We start from the raw sequence: 20,006 nt of genomic DNA, 5'->3' as shown, positions 1-20,006 counted from the left end.
GACTTTCAGTTTTCTTCACTTAAATCTCTTACTCTTGCTAGTCATGCTTGATAACTGTAACAAATCTTGCCTTCCCTTTTACGTTGTGAGCTTGGCTTTATCACACAAAGCTAAGCACATCCCCATTTTTTTTATCTACTGAGTTAAATTTATGCTGTACTTAACAAAAAAAGGACTTTTTAAATGAGTGATAGACACTAATTTCCATCCGTCAAATTAAATGCTAATACCTAGCTGTAGAAGACTTTTATTTAAAGAACAAAAATAAATTCACAATACTTGCAAGAACAATACTGGCTTAAACGTCAGACTGCTTAAAGAAACCATTATTTTTCCAGAGGGCAGCTACAACTTTTCCTCTGCTGAAAGACTGATGTAACTGCTTAAAACTCCTTCTGTTGCAGGTAAATTCCAAGAGTGTCCCTTGGCATAACTTCCCACAAATTAAAAAAAAAAAAAAAACTATACAAAAATCCTGTATACAGTTCAAGGCCACAATCTACTGCTTTTCTATTTTCGGGCACAATCTTATTTAGTAGTAGCAGTGGATGACCATGAGAGTCTGTATATAAACCTGATTTTTTTTGTAATTTTATCCAGAACAATAGTCTTCAACAATTACCACATCCATTGAAACAAGTTTTCACTTGAAGAAAGAACAGCCTTGGTGTTAAGTAGCTGTGGACAGCACAAGGGAGACAGCCTGGTCTCAAAATGTCAGATCAAGAACTTCCTGCCAGCCTTTTCATAAACGTTAGCACAGCTGTGTTTCCTAAGAAGGTCCAACGCCTGTTCGTGTAGTTCAGGAGGACACTCGGCTCCAATGTGAAGGAGTACAAGACAGCACTCCAGCACGTCAGGGAAAGGAAAGGCCTGCAAGAAGAAATGTAAGGTGATACTTGTTATTTTCAATCAGAATGTTCATCTGCAACGTATTCAAGTGGCCAGCTCTGCTTTACAATAACTTTGGAAGAGTAAACCATGGGTCAGATGCATTTGCTCTCTCCTTCTATTGAATTAGTTCATGTTTAACCAAGTTTGCTCCTTCTTGCTCTAACAGTATGAATACCTCTAGTTTTATTATAGACTAGAGAAGGGAGGAAATGAAACAGCCTGGAGATATGGTTTTCAAGCACTTGACTCTTTTCAGTAGTTTCTACAGTTCCTAATCCATATAGGCCATGTTATACCTTAAGTTCTTAAATTCGCTATCAAAATTGTTTTTGTGTACATAATTGTCATAAATAGCAAGGGATTATTTTTAAAATGCATAGGAGAGATTTATGCTGGAATATTCCACCAGGTTCTCCCATGTGGCATCTACACTTTCCAACTGCATTAAGACATATGTGAAGCAAAAACTGCACCAGTTGGACCCCCACACCCTGTGTTAATTGTCTCTCAAAATCACCACAGAATCAGTTCAGGGAAAGGAGGATGTCTCTGCTTACCTCTATCAGCCAGCCTGCATCTACACTGCCAGCACCAAGATAGTAGTAAGGCACCTTTATCTTATAAACTGAAAGTTTAACTGTGACACAAAAAGTCACCCCTCTTTGCTTTCTGTATAAAAGGGATTATATGATGCCGCTGCCCTTATCATCCGTTCCAGCACAAAGGACAAAAAGACTGTCTTTGTTCAGAACCACAACACCTCTTCTGAAAACTCACCTTTAAGCTGTCTGGAAATTCTGCTAGCTTCTGGTTTGCTTTTAGAAGCTGCTTCGTTAGCTCAGGGAGGGTAATTGGTTCCTTTACTTCAGCTTTACTGTCAAAAAAAGAGCAGCTGTCATGAGTAACTGTTTTGCTTAAATGACTGCACAGGCTCCCTACTCTGCTGCGAACAGAATGTTAGACAAATGTTATACCCTCTAGCTCTTTCTTGCCAATGACCCAAAGAATTGTTCAACAAAGAAACAACTCTTATATCGTGCTTGTCCTTTTCATTATCTTCACCTTTTCAAATTGCTTTGTTTGTTCACCGTATCAACACACCCTGTGCATCAGAGTTATTTAGCTATAGTAAGTTTAAGCATATGGTGGTTCAGCTCAGGGGAAACAAAAGAGCTATATGTTGAAGTGTCTCTGGGTGATAAACTTGAGAGTAGAGTGAATCTGAGCTAAACAGCAAATCTGCTTCACAAACACAAAATCATAAAGCAACACTTCAATCCATTCCTTCACGTTCCAAAACTTACCACTTCATCTGGTTGCTGCCAGAGCATGGCTTGTCTGATTCAGTCTCTGAGCTCTGCTGCAGCTTGCTTTCCTGTGTACTTCCATTTGTGCTTCCCTGGAGATTGTTCCTCTGATGCTGCCGGATCATCTCTGCTAAAATCTGCTGGACCTCTGCTATATCTCTCTGGGTACTCTGCAAAGCAGCAATCACTTCTGAAAGAAGCACCTTGCAGCCACTCAATTTTGACTGTCTGTCTTCCAAATCCACTGAGCTAGCTCTTGAGTCACTTTCTGTCTCACACCTATGAAGTTCAGTTGTAACGTGAAGGTTTTCATCCATCTCAACTACACATTGATCAGCAGTTTCTTCAGGGGAAAAGCAACCTGAAATGTAACTCTGTTCAAGAACTGTCTTCTCACTCGGACACAGCACAGGATCCAAGACAGCCTTCTGCAAGTCTTTCACAAGATGATCTTTGGGCGGATTCCACCACAGGTCATACAGCAGTCCATAAGCCACAAAGCCCTCTAAACTTCTGCAAGCATCCATGCTCTGTGAATCTGTGCTGTCCAGTTTCTGTCTCAGGTTATCACAGCCTAATAACGCAAAAAGGAATCAAAATAGGTTATAAGGACTGACAAAGACCAGATCTGGTAAGTGAATCGGCTGTCTTGGAGACCGAGAATAGAGATTTACTCTGACATTGGCAGAGGGGTGCAGGTAGCAGAAAAGGAAAGATGGGCATCTTTCTAAATGCAATGCTCTGTTCTAGCTAGCACAAGACTGCATGTTCCCATCATTCACAGGAAACTTCCTTGATCCTAAACTGCACATCAGGATATTCACATGATCAAGAGCCACAAGACATCTGCACTGCATACTCTGAAGGCAAATGACACTGGTGAGCTTCCTTCCACAGTCAGGAATTTTGATCACTCAACAGTCCTTGCAGTAGCCAAACTCCGCTGACAGTTAAGTGACATAGACTTGGCATGGAAGCAGTACACTGCTAAGAGTCATAGGCTCCCATGGGAATGTCTTACTCCTTCCAAAGGTTATTATGCCTAGTAAATTTAGAGTTAATGGACACATAACTGCTCACAAGGAAGATCCCCCTATTTGTCAGTACCAGGAGATAGCAAGAAGAGCCTTACCTTCAGGAAGGAGGATACTGCAGATCTCTTGCATCAGAGTGAAATTACCAGCATCATAACTGCGAGTCACAGCTCCAAGAATACTTTTCACTGCCTCATCCCATGTAGCAGTCTGATAGCTCAGTGTCGCAAGGGTCAGGTCATGGGAGATATGGAAAAGCAGCTACAGGAAGCAGCAAGAGCATGATTAATAGCTTCACTGCAAAGTATGAATGATTCACAAGTTACTACCATTGTGGAAAAGCCCAGAGGCACATGACTTCACCAAAAGCCATTTTAACAAGGATGCAGTTTACATACTCTCCTTTGTGCAGGAGACCAAAGTTCTTTAGCGTTACTTGCCATTGTAAAATCAGCAGCTGGGCTTGTATGTGTCCTAGGAAGTGGGCGAGAAGTGCGAGTACATCAAAGGTTAGTGACTCAGCAGGGTCAGAGAGGATAGCTGTAGCAGCACTGCTCTATGAACAGACCTTCTGAACTCCAGAGTATTTTAAAAACAAGTTGTCTCTACTAACAATTTTACGTGAAAAACTGAATCACTGCCAAGACCACTGAGCTATGCAATCACTCCCACCCAGCCAGCACATCTCATTGATCTCAGTGCTCATCACTGAACAGCGTATGTCAGTTCTTACCCTGTGCAGAAACAAACTGGCAACTATGCAAGCTGTCTCAGCTGCTTATTATCCACCTCTCCTAGGAAATAACCTCATCCTGCAGCAGGGTGCAGAAACCAGTCCCTTAGAAATGGCTGGCACAACACCACAAAGCGGTTGTGTTTACTACGCACGCCACAGTAAGGTGTACTGCGTAAACAGATCTAAGCCCAATCACCTGCTTGGAGGGTGTGTTGCTGGTTGAAGGAGGGTACTCAATATTGCGCAGCTGCTCCCGTGCACATGTGGCTTGTTCAGCAGTGTTCATGCCCAATGCACTCTGCCAGACTTCCATCACCATGTCAAGAAATGAGGCCTCTTTGTTCAGCTCCCAGCTGTGGTAACAAGGAGATGAAGGGCTCTTCCGATCAAATGGATTTCTTTCACTAAGGCACTTGCAAAGCAATTCGTTAAGGCAGAAAACAAGTCTTTGTCCCTTTAATAAGAGAAAAAAGAGCATTAAGCTATTGCCAAAAGAAAAAACCCCTTATTGGTCACAGGAGGTTAAATTTAAAAACATCATGGCTAGTAGCAGCTTGTTGGTGACAGCTTGTTTCACAACTGCAGCTATCAAAGGACAATACCAATCGAGTCTGGGAATCTAAGGCCAGAAGGTAACCTCAGAACAAGCTAATCTGACCTTCTGCTTCTCAGTCCACACAAAAGCAAGTTCCCAGGCTAAGTCTCTAACAGCTGTAACAGAGTTACAATTAGCTTGTTCATTCATTTAATGTAAACACTGAATACTTCCGTCCACCCCTTTCTTCTTAACATCAGTATTATATACTTAAAAAGAAATCAGAACAAAAAAACTGCACTACATCAATTACATTTTTAAAACAAAAAACCCCTCTCTCAAATACCTCTCCTCTATTTTCCTGTATTCTGCCTGTGACTCCTTCCCACTTTTTCATGTTATTACATCCCCAATTATTACCTAACAAGCATAAGGCCTACGTGCTTCCCCACTACAGGTCCTCGGCCTCTGCAAAGAGACATGTTTGCTTACAGCATCATTGCAATAAACTTCCAGCAGAATATTTTGAGGCAAAACCAGCTCAACTAAACTACCTGTGGAGTGTTAACATAGGGAAGGGCTGCCAAGTTAATCAAGTTAATCTGGAGAGAGATAATGCTAGAGAAAGGGAGAAGAAAAGAACCAGACTCACAAATAAAGTTTTCTGTTGCTGAAGGACTTCCTGAGCCCCCACCCAGTTCCTGGATGACAGCAGCTCTTGGGCACATCTGAAAGACAAAGTTGCTGACAACTCCTCCTCTCCAGATATCAGAGCCAGCTCAGCAGCAGTTTTAAGGGATGTCACATCGCCCTTTTTTGCCAGCACTTTGACTGCATCATAGGGTGAGGAAGCCCCTAAATAACTAAAAAGAGATAAAAGCAAATTGGCTTTAGGTTAGTACTAAGATATCATTTTTAAATTGTATTGTAGAAGTTCTAGTACAAACATATAAATGAAGATAAATCTGTAATTTCCACAAGTTCTCAGAGCTCTTGTCACTTTGCCTTACCAAAGGCTACATCAGACAGATGGTGCCTGATCTGGTGCAAAGCTCCAAAAGGAAAGCCTGCAGTCACTCAGCCTAGTGGTCTGGACTGAAACCTCTGGTGGCATGTAAACCATGCACAGCTTTGATGAGAAATTTAAATAAACAGATTCAAGAGGACAAAAATTATACTGGCCTATCAACTACTGCATTTCTCTGGATTTCAGGTGAATCCTTTCAGAAGTGTGAACACCAAAAAAGAAGAAAAAGAAAAAAAAGAAAAAGAGAGAGAGAACTGAAATCAGCCTTCAAGCAAACACAGTAGACTTTTTCAGGCCAAGATATTTCAAGAGTTATTAGTAATTTTGGTAGCCACAAATATGAAACACTAAGCTGGAGAAGGATGACCCAGTCATTAGGATGTTAGCTAAGGCCTAAAGAGGCTCGAGAGAAAAAGGTGCTCTGCCACATTTCCAGTAGAAAGGTTGAAAACATCAGACAGCATTTTTGTACACATCCTAATCTTAGTCTTGCTATCCTAATTTTCCAAGACTTCCAGCAATGTCTTCAGAAAGAAGTGGCTCTACCATAGTAGGTGAGTTGTCCTTCTGCTCTGAACTGCCCCCTGGACTTCTTTTCCCACCAACATTAGAGAGGTCTAGTGAGATCAGGCTCAGGAAGCACCTCAGGCAACTAATGAACACCTTCTGAAAGCTGCCAGATTTCAGCTGCTACAAAGCCAAGAATTTTCTTTGTTTCAGGCGTGGAATCAATACTGTCCTTTTTGCAGTAACACTTACCATTTGGCGGCCATGGAATAATGACCGTCTTTCTCTAGAAGAGCTGCCCAGCTGGTGTAGAGATCCCTTAGGACTGGATCTTCTGGACGCAACCTGGCCTTAGCAATTACAAGAGCTTCCCTAAGGCACATAAGAGAAACCAGTTAGAAAAGTTAATTGACTGTATACAAAAATAAATACCTTCTCCTTTCATGGATGACATTTCTTTCACATTTAAAAAGAAACTGCCTCAAGTACTTTAGGCCCAAGAACAAAGAAGATTTATCTCATTAGATCAGACAACTAATGTCATTATATCTGAGAGCTCACCTCCCACTGTAAAAGTACCCAACACTTGAGGAAGCAAAAATGCTAATACCTCTGTCAGGCTGTGCAATACACCGTAGGGAATATTCTAAAGGAAATCTATTAATCTCACTTAGAGTAAACAAGAATTGCATGTTTCCTCCCAATCTTTTTCAGTTACCATGACCTTAAGCATTAATATGTAGCAACAGTAAGTAAATAATGTTTTTTTAAGTCATACTTGTGTGTAGAGTTGATTAGTTGTCAGTAAATACTCTCCTGCAACTTCCACAGTGCAGATATTAAAGCACAATGTCAGTACTGCACAACCAAAATGTGAAATCAAAGCTACTCACTAGCGTGGCCTGAAAACAACAACAATCTAAACAAAATATATAGCAACCTGTAGAAGTGGTTCACTTTCAGGAGCTCAACAGCCTCATACACTTTATGGATGGACAGGAGGTGGGAGGCAGCCTTCACATACTGCTCCTGAAAACACAGCTGCTTTGCAAAGGCTTCTACTGTCCAAACCCAAGCCTGATATCCAACTGGAAAAGAGAAGGCAATACCATTAGGGACAAAGTTTTAAAACTGGAAGGATTTCTGTGAGACTGACATCAGCACTGGTTTCTTCAACATGTATCAGCTCCAGACTGTTTTTTTGTTTCTTAACCATTTTAATGCAAGTCACTGAGGCAATAAAACACCACAAAGCTTGGGCTTCAACATAACTGTAAGACTTCACAATCAGTAAAATAACAACTTAGAAGCATATTTAAACCAACAGCGAGCCAGAAGGACTGCAATATATTACAGAGTACCAATTTTGTGCTTGGAAGTATGGACCTGCTCCTGTAAGAAGTCCCAAAGGAAATCAGTCTTTATTCCCTTCTACTCCAACCCAAGAGTGCTTGTGGGAACATCCAGGGCTTAATAAGCTACATTTGTTTTATGTTTGAATTTTGTCATCAGGCAGTTAAAGAAACAACATATCTCCAATCCAGAATAATCAGAATGAGGTGACCCTTGGCAGCTAATTCCATTTGCTTACTTGTCACAAATACAAACATACCCATGGGCGAAATTGCTACTAGCTGGTCTGTCAGCTCTCCCCTCTCAGCAGCTGCCTGGAGGATGCCCTTCAGATCTCCTTTCCACAACATGAGCTGCTGAAAGAGCTCTGGATGCCCATTCTCCAAGTGATATTTTCCTGTTTGAAGCAAACACACTTTCTAGTTACCTATCAGCATGAGTCCAATAGCACTATTATCCATAGTAAAATACTCTGGCAAAAATGAGTTCGTTCAGACTTAAGATATTGCAAGTTTGCATCTGAAAGCCCTAACAGCTGTTTGGGAAAAATAAGTCCTTCCTTCAAACCTGCATTCTTAATCCTGCACTTTAATCTACAATAAAGAAAAGCTGAGCATCTTTCCCAAATTGTCTTCTCCTTGAATGTCACTATGACAATGGACATATTGTCAAACTGGATTCATTATGCCACTTACCTTCCACATCCATCATCTTGTGCAGAGAAGCCCTGTCTGTGAACAGCCCCAAGTGGACATGATCGCTGAGGTCAGAGGACAAACCCTCATTATGACCTATCACAAATAAAGCAAAGAGAAGGAACATTTGAGAGCTGGTGAAACACAGGGCACTTGAACCTGCCAAATCAATGTACCGCTCCAGTACACTCAACCATTAGAAATATGGAAAAAGCCTTCCAATTCTTTTCCTGTAAACAGCAGATTTAACAATTTCTTGCATTTGCACTCCATCTAAGTCTGAGTAAAAGGACCACGTTTATGCAGGACACTTATTCTAACCCAAACATAGCAAGTTCCTTTGTACACTCCGAGTTTAAGACTGATACCTTTGGATTTCAGACATGTAGCAAGCCTCAAGCAGTCCTGATGCAATTCGTCTTTTGATCTGTGATCCATGGATGTGGTGAACGGCAAAATTGAACGAGGCTTCCTCTTCTTCAGAGAGGAATCAGGACCTGAAAAGTCAGTCACATTTTAGTCACTGCTGCACAGTTACAAGAGTCTCTACAACAGAACTCTTTGATATGTTCCAAAAGAACCCTGTTCCTCACACAGTAAGACAAAAAGCAAATACTCAAGTGCCACATGCATCTCTATTATGACAATTCTGATTTTTGAATACTGATCACTTTGCACATTTCTTTATGCGTCATGCCTAGACTGAAACTAGCAACCAAAAGGCAATATATAAGCCCACACTGAACAACTACTCAGTTGACCTGGTAAGCAGGGCAAATAAAAGAAGAGAACTAAAATGTTTAAGAGATTTTAAAAGCAAGCACTTTTCTATCTTTTTGCACCACTTACTTGGTGTCACATCAAGAAGGGAAGCTGCAGCCAGAAATTAGCCTAAAATCAGCAGCTCTGCTTGGATGCAGTGCTGTTAAGAAACCACTGAAACATACTAACCTGTTTTCTCTTTAGGTTGATCCTTTTTCACAGGGGTGGCTTTCTGGGTCACTAAAGGCTTTGGCAAGCCAAATGAAAAATAATCAGATGCATATGAAGAGGTATCCTTGGACACTGTGGAGTTAAATGATAAAAAATAAAACATACATGGAAAAGCCTAAAGCAGAATACTTCAAATATTCACATTATGTATAGAAAAAATAAGCTTCACTTTGCCATAAAACTTGATAGCTTTTCTAGAGAAAGGAAATAATAAAAAAAATTACAGAACTGTCAGAAAGCTAAATAAGATGCCACCAGACACTAACAAAGGTCCATAAGCTTTATAAGATTCATCACTGGAAGGCAACACTGATGAAAGATTACACTGTTTCAGGACTAACACCTCAGTAATTTTGTTCTTTATGCCAGAATCTTCTTATTTAAAGATACTGAGTCCCAAACTAGTCTATAAGGTTATGAAAGGTGTCTTGGGAACCATATTTCCTTTAAGTGAAATATTTCAATTAAAAACTTATGAGACAATTTGCATGAAAATGTTAAGCTTGATGATGCTCTGAGAGCTAAACAATCTAGGAAACACTGAACTAAGACAACCCGATTATTACCTATTGTGGAGACTTTATCAGGCAACTCTGCCTCCTGAGCTTCTTTTTCTCCTTCATGGTCTGACACTCCATTTTCTTCTAGCAAAATTTCCTTCACACTTTCATCTCCATTCATGGTGTCACTCAGATCCTGCTTGGCCGGACTCTTTCCTATAGGCTTTTTCTTCTTCTTTGTTTTGGCTTTGGGTTGCATACTTCTTTTCTTCTCTAATTCTATGCTCTTCTTGCCTGTAAAAGTTTTGCAAAAGTTACCCTGATATAATCTGTAGAGATTTTTAGTATATTAATTGTCTGCCTCTCAAGATCAGTATTTGGTTTCCAAATAAAGATACAGCTCAGTTTAAACCTGGACACAGTTTATACCTAAAGAGGTAGCAGGCAGGTTTGAATTCAGCATAAAAACTTTATTATACAATTTCATCATGCCAACCCTTTATTTCCCATCTTCCACTTTATCTCCAGAAAAGGATCTTCTGTTTGAGTATACTTACCCTGAGGAGGCCGTGTATGCTCCTGCTTTGAGATGAGCCATTTGTGAACAGAAAAATCATCTGCTCCTGTATAAACAGAATCTGAATCCACTGGTGACCACTGGACACACAGTAGCCGGCCCCGGTGCCCTCGGTAGTTGAAGAGTGGCTCTTCTTTCATAACATCCCATACCTTATAAACACGAAAGAAACTCAATTACACATAAAGTCTCATCCTCCCCTAATACTCTGCATTTCCTCTTCAGTGATTTGCACGTGGAGGAGCTTCTCTTTTAGGATGTCTGAACCACAGCACAAGTATTTCAAATGTCAACATGTAAGCGGAGAAAACTCAGAACTTCGTTTGTTTGCATTGATACATTTGTGTAACATATCCTTTTTCTGAGGATCCAAAAGTGAAAATAGTATATGAATGACATGAATAACATGATATAAAAACACAAATGATTGGACTTATGAATCAACTCATTAGTCACTAAAACACACCAACTGCCCAGCTTCTTTATATGTATTCCCCTAGGTCTGGACTAAAAGTCGTCTTAGCAGTATTCTCATTTGTCCAGTAGAAAGCAGAAACGGGAACAAAGCAAAGGCAAAATTTAGCTCTACACTTCAGGTATCCAGGACCAGCAGATGGTTATCAAGCGTAAATCTGCAATAATTCAGCAGTTTAACTCACAAAAGAAGCTCTGTTGTTCAGTTTGGTTCTAAAACATTGTAGAGAATGGGTAACTTGAAACTAAGAGAATCACACTTCTGAGTGGCTCTAGAGCAATACCTGTGCGGTGCCATCATAGCAAGCAGACACCAGTCTTGCCTCATGGTGGGGGCTCCAAGACAGACTTGTGATTTTAGCTGTGTGCCCTGCCAGAGTTCGAAAAGGCTCCGTTATTGTCAGAGGAGTTTCTGAAGAGCTCTCTGAAAGAGAAAAGAAAAGGATCAAGCATGACTAGAAGTATGGCTAGCAAGACAAACCACATGCAATGTAAAACAAGATGTCAAGACTTGGAAGTATACTTGCAAACCATTACCTACGATGCTCTTCAGATTATGCACATAAATAGTAGCATTAACTGAGCCCGAAGCTATCAAGTAACTCAGCTCTGGCTGGCTTCCATGCTCATGATGCCAACGAATAGCATTTATCAGTTTATGATGTTGCTGGATAGTGCAGAGCAATTTCAAGTTTGGAGCTTGAAATATTTCAATTGAGCTGAAATGTAAAAACAGCAATGTAAGAAATCCACCAGGCAGTGAAAATGAGATTTTTTTTTGTTATACTTTATGAGGAGAATGATAGAACATAAAATTGAGTAACTAAATGAGTTTTTCGTTTCTGAATTCAGCTCAAGCACTAGTTTAGTTCATCAGCAAAAATGAGTTTCAACCATCAGTGGACCACTGAAAAATGATTTAACGTGATGTGGTGGATCCTCCACGCCAAAAGCAACTAAACCAAGTAGCAACAAAGAATGCTGTATTATCACAAGTGAGATATATTGGCAGCACCACATTCAAAATTCCCTTTTCCAGTATTCCCAGATAGTTTACTGACATGAAACTATGTTTTGATAGGTGAAAGAATAGCAATAAACCAGGGTAACAAAAAAATACTTTCGTTTCCCTACACTGACTTTAGTCAAGATCAACACATACACAACTTTAACCCATAAGTTAAACATACCCATCTTCATTACCAAGAGCCAAGAGTTTGCCATCTGGTTTCCAGCTGATCTCAGTATGTGCAGGCAATTTGTGCTGTAGAAAGAAGACACAACTATTGCCAACAATCTCCACAAACTTATGTCTTTACAGCAGCGTTTGTTTATTAAAAAAGTTAACATTTGCAACAACAAAAACAGAGAAGTTGAGTAATTAGGATTGGAGCTTTACATTTCCAATGTTTGCCTGCCTTGTGATCTAACCCATGACATTATTCAGGGTATTACTTCTCAAATGCTTTTAAACTGAAAAACCCTGTATGAACTAATCATTGTAAACAGCCAGGTACAGCTTTAAAAAACAGACATTTTATTTCAATTACTCTTTTCTGATGAAGTAAGTTACAAAGCAGAAAAGTAACTGATGCCAGGAATAGACCCGCAGCATTAATTCCAGGGGAAAAAAAAACAACAAAAAACTAAAACCCTCCTTCAGAGCCAAACACATAGAGCATCTATATAGTCTGAGTTACTTAGATATCTCTGAAGTTCACCTGTGGAGACTGAGGGTTTTAAATTCTTTATTTGTTCTAGATTCATCATGGAGACAAAAATGAAAACCTAGTGGGTCAACTACAGGGCTGTAGAAGCTATGATATTGTTACCACTGTCCCATAAACACACACAAAATACTTACTTTGATTGAATTAGTGTCTCTGATGACTTTGTTGATGTCATTTGCTTCTCCACTAAGCTTCCAAGGGTTGTGTTGAAAAACAATACCTTCACCAGCACAGCTATATAAGGTTACAGAGGGCTGTTCACCTTCTCCTCCTATCCAACAAAGAAAAATGCTAAATATACTATGTTCTTCAGCAGTTTTAACAGAAGTAACTATTCCCACTAAAAATCAAAACATTGTTTTAAAAGGTTATATACATGCTTTGATTGCCTGTGATCTGGCAGCAAGAAACTCTAGCAATACAGTCCACTGAAAGGATCTCTCATTTCTTGTAACAGATCTCTGCATAACAGTGACTGTGTAAGTTTAAACTCTCTTTAAAGTTTGGTCCATAAAAAAATTCAGAGTTGTGTAAGAAGAGCTAATGGAGCTGTTCTCTTTAGTTCAAATGGTAGAGAGACATCCCAGGGCTAAGGAACCCACATTTGATCCTACGCAGTAACTGCAGAGGTCCCATGCAGGCAGTTACTGGTTTATAATAGACTGAAATAAGTACAGAGGTGTTATACTCCACTCCCACTTACTTCCTGAAACTGCTAGAATTCATAAATTAGAAATATAACAGATTGTTTTGCTCTCTTGCAAAACTAATAATAACTCTTCAAGTGGAAATGCATCCTCAATGGGTAGGAAGGACAGTACCAACAAATAGGGCTCCTTTTCCTAAGGAAGGAGAGCATACCAACTTCATGGCATCTGTGTGCTCTGCATGGATGTCCTACTCTGTCACAGGGGGTTGCAAGACTCACCAAAAGATAGAGGAGGAGTTGGAGGGCCCCAGGCTAATGCGTATACAGTCTTCTTGTGGTAAGTACTGGAGATCTGAGGTGGTTTATTCTTAGCACTGGGTAGGAAGATAAGGAAGTAGGTGCAGTTAGATTTAAGCAAAGGGTACTGAACTTCTCAGGGGAGATATCAAATACAGAAAAAGATTCAAGTGACATGTTTCTAGTGATGAAAACAGATAACAGGTGCTTTAACATGCAACAAGCAATGGCCCAGCCAAACCTTCTTTAACATCTCTAGGACACTACCAAAAACATAACAAAACTATCCTGATGAGCTGCACCTGCATGTTGCTCTTCATTCTCTGAAAATCTTTCTGGCTAAAGTTTCCCTTGACTGAAGTCCTCCCATAGGTGATGTCTGGTCATGCAATTTGGACAAGATTATCTTAAGAGCTACCAGACATAACTGAGAAATTAAAAGATGCACTGAAAATCCAACTGGTTGACCAGTGTTAATTTAATCCTGCTCTTGTCCAGTAGTAAAGATATACCTCAGGAAAGATCACGTCATGTAGGCATGGTGACACACCTGCAGGATCTGACAAGCAGTGATAGCAAAACTGATTAATTTTGTCTCATGATCCTGAATGCATGGAATAGAAAACCATTTCAACCATTTCAAATATAAAAACTGAACATTACTTCATCCATTTAACAAGCTTCTGTTCACTCCATCACCAAATCTACAATTTGCTCATTAGGACTCTAATAAATTTGAAAGCTACTTTCTTACCTGCTGGAGAAGGTGTCAAATATGCCAACTTTTCCATCATCTGTTCCAAAAGCTAAGCAGCCTTCCTTGGTTGGATGCCAGGATAACTGCAAGCAAAAGAGCCCAAAAAGGGCACAAGTCATGGATGCTTTATTTCCAAAGAAGAAACAAAAGGAAAATCTTGAACTTGATGAGCAAGCACAACCCCTTATATCCACCCTTGGAACCAAAGCCACTTTATTTGATCACTTCACTGGAAGTATCAAAGACTCTTTCCATACCAGTTATTGTGGGATGACATCAAAGCGACTAGCATCATTAAAATGCCATTTGACATCTACTTTACAAAATAAAAATGTGGGATAATAAATAATGTAGGATGGTGAGAAAACTTACAGTGTGGACAAGAATAACTACCATGTTTTAATGCTGCCACTAATTTTACCAGGCATTAGCATCTGGCCAACCTCTGGTCAAATTCAACCTGAAGACATCCAGGTCTGGCTTTTGTGTGTGTCATAAGCTTCCTAGCAGATCAACAGAAACCATGGATAGAACAAGAAAGGATCGCAAAGGAGGACAGAAGCGAGGATGCAAAGTAACAACCAGCTGGACTTCAGTCGATTTTTACTAGACGTAATGCAAGCATCTAGGGCTGTAAAAAGGTCTAAAATTTTGTTGCCAGGTTTTACAAAATATGATATACCAAGAGAATTAAGCATATAAGGAACAGCTTGGCTTTATATATTTATTAGTTGGGAAAAACATTCTTCAGAAGAGAAAAATGAGCAAGAAGGGGAGGAAAACACAAGAAAAGGGAATCAAGAGCCCACTTACTGCTGTAACCTTGGACTTTATGCTTTGCCAGAAGGTTTTAACATCATAGGTATTGCTCATGGACAAAGTATTCCACACCCGTATCATGCTGTCCCCAACACCGATGGCAAGACAGCCTGTGTCCACAGGGGAGAAGGCAAGACTATAGACAAATCCCCCAAGCGAGGGCATTGTCCAGCTACAATCAAGAGTTGATAGGTCCCAACACTTCACCTGAAGAAATTTGGCAACAAGGAATGGTTAAATGTATGAGTGACCGGTATGACAAGAAAAAAGAGAGCACAAGTAAGACAAAGAATCAAAGTGTCAAATTCAAGACTTGATATATTATGTAATCTTCCTCCACAGCAGTATATGTCACAGACACAGGGCTGTACTAGCTGGAAGACTGTAACAGAACAGGCAAAATTAGCGCATTTCAATACTACAGCTCCTCTTCTGACTTCTAAATAAGAGACTCTCTGCTGCCTTAAAAAAGGGAAAAACAAGAAAAAACAAATATATGCTATAGTTCATGAAAAGAGGTATACAATTCAGTAATACTTGTCATTTTAAAAAGGAAACTTAGGTCTTACTAAAATGAAACATAGAGACAAAAGAAGTGGTAAGCTCCCATTCTTAAATGCTTACCATTCAATCCAGAAGGGCATACCCATTCACTTCACCATAGTAAGAGCCTGAGCTAATGAACTAACAAAAATTTACACAACCAATGCTCAGAGCAAATTGTAAACAATGCTGTAATAAAATTCTGCAATAAACCCACTTTAGGAGAAAGTCTGTGACCTTAAAAGAGGTCATCTCAATCAACTGAACTGTAAAGGCACTGCTATTTTATGCTCTTTTATAAACGGTTCTTACATCTCTGTCCATTGAAATGGAAAAAAGTAGCTCTTTGTCTTGAACCTTCAGGGAACACAGATTGAACACAATTCGTGAGTGATTCTGTCCTTCTGAAGATCCTAAAAGTGTCCACTTGCGTTTCCCAGATTGGGTCAAATCCCAGAGTAGCAATTCTCCCCTGCAAATTAAAAGTGTGCACTTCATTGTTCACTTTTTAAAAGAACTATCGTATATATACAGCCTATATTACATATATACACACTGCAAGTGTAACAGCAATACAGCTATATGCACATTCATGACATGTGCCTATATATATACCCACACGCACACACACCTACAGGTAATATCCATGTTTAACCACATTCAAAGCTGTCATGCCATTTTCTCCCATTAGATGTAAATGAGCAAAAACACTATTAGTACTGTTAGCAGTCAATATTCTGTTTGATTATTGGATAAATTATGGGATAAATAATTATTTTATAGAAGTTTGAACTCCCGCTTTAACTCTTGGCCCACCTTCTCTCCAGTTATGCTGACAGAGGTGGGGGGTGGGTGTATTCAATGTTTCCTCCACAGTTCTTCCTTAATTATCAATAAATACATCTGAGGTTATTGAGTGTGCCAGACCGCTGTGTGCCATACTTACCCAAAACAACTGGATACAATTTCTTTGGAACGACCACAAGGCCAGTGAACAGTCAGCCAAATGCGCTCTTTAACAGCGGGATCAACGGCTCCACCTCTTCTCTTCACGGGTGGCAGCTTCAAAGTCATCACACCTATGGAACCAAGAGGGATCATCTAGATCTAGCACATCAGAATTCTCTGACAGAAAAAGAAGTCCTGTGAATCCAAAGCTTTAAGTACATTCCCCTGTGCTTCAGAAGTACTCTCTTACAGTGTCACTAGTTCCTACTTTCTAAATCACAGAAGTATATTTAGCCTGCTTCTACTCACTGAGAAATATATAGATCTGACTATCCCAGACTGAAATCTACCTAATTGGCTCTTTATCCTCTCCTTCTCCTCCTCCTCCCCCCTCTCCTTGTGCAAAGGGAATTATCTGACTTCCTGAGGGGATGCATTCAAATGATTTACTGCTTTCATAGATAAATGATTTTTGTAATGTCTAACATGAATTTTATCTGCTTACTTCTTGTCCTGCTCTTGGTGGGCACCAAGAACATCCTAACTCTCCAATTCTGACTTCTTTGGGCCAAGGAAAATCATTGCTAACAATCAAACATGGAATTGGGTACATTATGGACAGTATTACAGCAAAACAGAACTTCGATCATAGTTCTGATTTCTAGTTTCCCATTAGCACATTAGAAAATCTAGTTTCCCATTAGCACGTTAGAAAATCAAGCATTGTCAACAATCAGAGCATTAAACTAGCAGGTTAGCAAATTAAAGATGTAGTTAGAGAAGAACAACAATATGGTGGAAGAGTTATTTACTTCACTTATGTTATTAATATTACTCACTTCTGCCTCTAGTACAGCTCCATATTCGTATGGTCTGATCTTTGCTTCCTGAAGCCAGGTAACAACCTTTCTTCATGGCTGTATCTTGTGTCAGCTCCCCATTTGGAACTTCACTTTCTTCTAAAGGAAATATTGAATAGTGTCAAAGTCATGTTATACTTTAAAATTCAAAGGTCTGTAAAAATCAGCTGAAACTATATTGCCCTGCATCAGAAAACATTGTAGTTTAACTCATCAGATGCCTTTGATTAGCTACTACCTTTCTATGAATAAGGAATTGAGTTGTCTAGAAGGAGGATTTCTGTACGAACTAAAAATCACCTTACAAACTATTAATTGCTTCTACATACCTTGGAGCTCATCTTGCCAAGCAGGTAACCTTTCTTCACCAGGCACAGGGCACCAGGCCAGACAGTGTATTTCATCATCATGGCCTCTTAGCCGGTGAAGAACTTCTCTTTTCCTGCTGATATCAATTATAACCACCATGCCATCCTTGTAGCTAAAAACAAAGATTTAAGTTAACAAAGAGACTCTTGGACCTTTGTGGAATAATATCTGATTTGATTTCAAAGCTCATCACTGAGATTGTTATCATTATCTCCATACGATGGACAGGGAAGCCAAAGCACAAGCAGCAATGGGACTGGCAGACTAATGATCAGTTGGAACTCCAGTACAGCACTGGAATACACGCAACTGCCTTTCCAAGTGCAATCACACAGCACTTTCAGCTTCATGAATGACATCAAATGTCATTAGTAATACAGCTTTCACAGACTTCACAAGCAACAGTGGCTTTTAGACATGGAAAATTTTTCCTTTTAGGAATGCCACCGCAAATCACTTTCATTTTCTCCCTTCTCCTATGTTTGTTCTCTTTCAACAAAACTGCATCCTCAAGTTTACGGGGCTTTCATGTTGTTCCTGTTCATTCAATATAGTCTTGGGCATCTAAAGCACTGGAATTGCAATGGCTGAGAAAGGCCTAGCAAAACTAAGAAACTCTGTTCAAATGAAGTTACCTGTAATATGACAAACACCAGTGAAATCCAATTAAAAAAAAATACCAGTTTTAAATAACTTCAGAGATCCAAACCAAACCCAGACCCTTAAATTTTTATGGAATTCTATGTCTTGCAGGTCTATCAAATCTGAACATTATTTCTGGATTGCTGTGTACCAGAAAAAAAAACAGTCACGAAGACCTCTTAGAAAGCAATCTTACAATTGTGTAACAAGCAAAAATACATAGCAAGGACCTTTCAGAAGAAGAATGGAAAGCAACAAATAATTAATATTTACCCAATAGCCACCAGGTTTTCATCATGAGGAGAACAAGTGAGGCAAAAAATTGTCCGAGGCTCTGGGAAGAATTGTTGGCTGTCATTTCTGTTATGCCAGTAACAAACAATTATACCTTTTTCATCACCGGATACAACCAAGTCTTTCACAAGAGACGACCAGTGCAATGCAGAGATTGTATTCTAAAGAAATAGAATCAAAGACATTTAAAGGAGTCTAGGATGTTGTTTCACTAGATTTATTTCGTAGACTGTTTAAAGAATTAAAACACAGAACAAAATTAAGTGCTTAAAAAGCAGTCTCTTTTTGAATGGAAAGCAGATTACATTACTCTAACAGCTTACCTTCACTCACTACCTAGAGATTACCACCTAACACAGAATAATAATGAGAAAACAATCTGTGAGTTCTCCCCAATGTCAGCTGTGTTAGTTTTAAACTGCTTCAGTGACTTTGAGCTTTGACACATTTGGTTTGCCAATATGCTGCCCTTCCAGGTAACTTGTTATGAGCCATGGTATCTCCCAGCAGCTGAGTCACAGTAACTGTCCACATGTACCACGTGTGTGCTCTCTGAAGAAGGACAACTTGGTGGCGTGATTTTAAGTGAGCTGTGTTAAGCAGCAATGAGCACGTGCTAAGTGCATGCTCGCTTACTGAAGCTCTGATAATACTCAACTGCTTTTTAAGATGCTATAACATCACTGTAGATCTAAGGCTGGAACAAAAAACTATCCACAAGAATTCAACAGTTTTGCCTCCACCAGTTTAGAAATCCACCTTTGGCTGAAGCGATACCCCCTGTTTTGCGTGAAAGACCCACAAAGCAAATCGGTGAGTTTTTCTCTCAGCATCTTCCACCCCCCCAGGGAGACGGGCACCGGCGTCCCTACCTGGTGCAGCGTATGCTCCGCCACCGGCGACAGAGTCTGCGTGTCCCAGACTTTCACCGTCCCGTCGTCGGAGCTGCTAGCACAGAGCCCGCTCTGCCCGGAGTGGTGGCAAAAGGCGAACCCGGAGACCCTCTCCGTGTGGCCGACGAGCTCTCCTGCGCGGCAGCGGGAAAGCGGGATGGAAACCTCCCCGGCGGGCAGGGCACCCCGCGGGCCGCCCGGCTCCCCCCGGCCCCGGCTCCCCCCCGGCTCGGCCCGCCCCGGCCCCGGCCCCGGTCCCGGCCCCGGTCCCCCACGTGCGCGGGCGCCGGGCCGCAGGGCGGCCTCGGGCGGGCCCCGCGGCGCTCCCGTAAAGGCGGCGCGGAGGGGACGGGCCCCGGGCCGCCGTGAGGGGGCCCCGGCCACCCCCACCAGGCTGCGCGCCGGTACCGTAGAAAGCGGGCGCGGCGGCGCCGACGTCCAGGAGGCAGATGCTGTGCCTCGCCCCGAAGCCGAAGAGGCGGCCGTCCCCGCTGGCGTCGCTGCAGCGGCTGCTGTACCAGTTGGGCGAGGCGGGCAACACCCGCTCCGCCGCCATGGTCCCGCCGCGCCGCC

General features: G+C 40.9%; 1 protein-coding gene across 4 annotated transcripts; it reads right to left on the bottom strand.

Annotated features, from left to right (window-relative positions):
- Window positions 1–231: 231 nt before the first annotated feature.
- GEMIN5 (gem nuclear organelle associated protein 5) lies at window positions 232–19,993 on the bottom strand. Of its 4 annotated transcripts, none has more exons than XM_067305100.1 (28): window positions 19,842–19,993; window positions 19,413–19,567; window positions 18,520–18,701; window positions 17,565–17,716; window positions 17,215–17,334; window positions 16,374–16,506; window positions 15,740–15,899; window positions 14,879–15,091; window positions 14,063–14,148; window positions 13,291–13,385; window positions 12,497–12,633; window positions 11,823–11,896; window positions 11,170–11,351; window positions 10,917–11,056; window positions 10,139–10,310; window positions 9,648–9,875; window positions 9,040–9,153; window positions 8,457–8,585; window positions 8,089–8,184; window positions 7,653–7,790; window positions 6,981–7,128; window positions 6,293–6,412; window positions 5,159–5,369; window positions 4,168–4,425; window positions 3,334–3,496; window positions 2,199–2,775; window positions 1,672–1,768; window positions 232–873 (listed from the first exon to the last, which is right to left on the bottom strand). In XM_067305100.1, exons 1-28 carry the CDS (start codon window positions 19,987–19,989, stop codon window positions 718–720), a joined length of 4,584 nt encoding a protein of 1,527 aa, XP_067161201.1. In that variant the 5' UTR covers window positions 19,990–19,993; the 3' UTR covers window positions 232–717. The 4 variants fall into 4 exon arrangements, with proteins under 4 accessions (XP_067161201.1, XP_067161203.1, XP_067161202.1 ...); XM_067305102.1 differs by having other exon boundaries at window positions 14,888–15,091; XM_067305101.1 differs by having other exon boundaries at window positions 17,215–17,331.
- Between the last annotated feature and the right edge of the window lie 13 nt (window positions 19,994–20,006).

The sequence above is a fragment of the Apteryx mantelli genome, chromosome 14 (genome assembly GCF_036417845.1).
Source record: "Apteryx mantelli isolate bAptMan1 chromosome 14, bAptMan1.hap1, whole genome shotgun sequence".
Classification (NCBI taxonomy): Eukaryota; Metazoa; Chordata; class Aves; order Apterygiformes; family Apterygidae; genus Apteryx; species Apteryx mantelli.
This window is presented reverse-complemented; position numbering and strand designations above follow the sequence as displayed.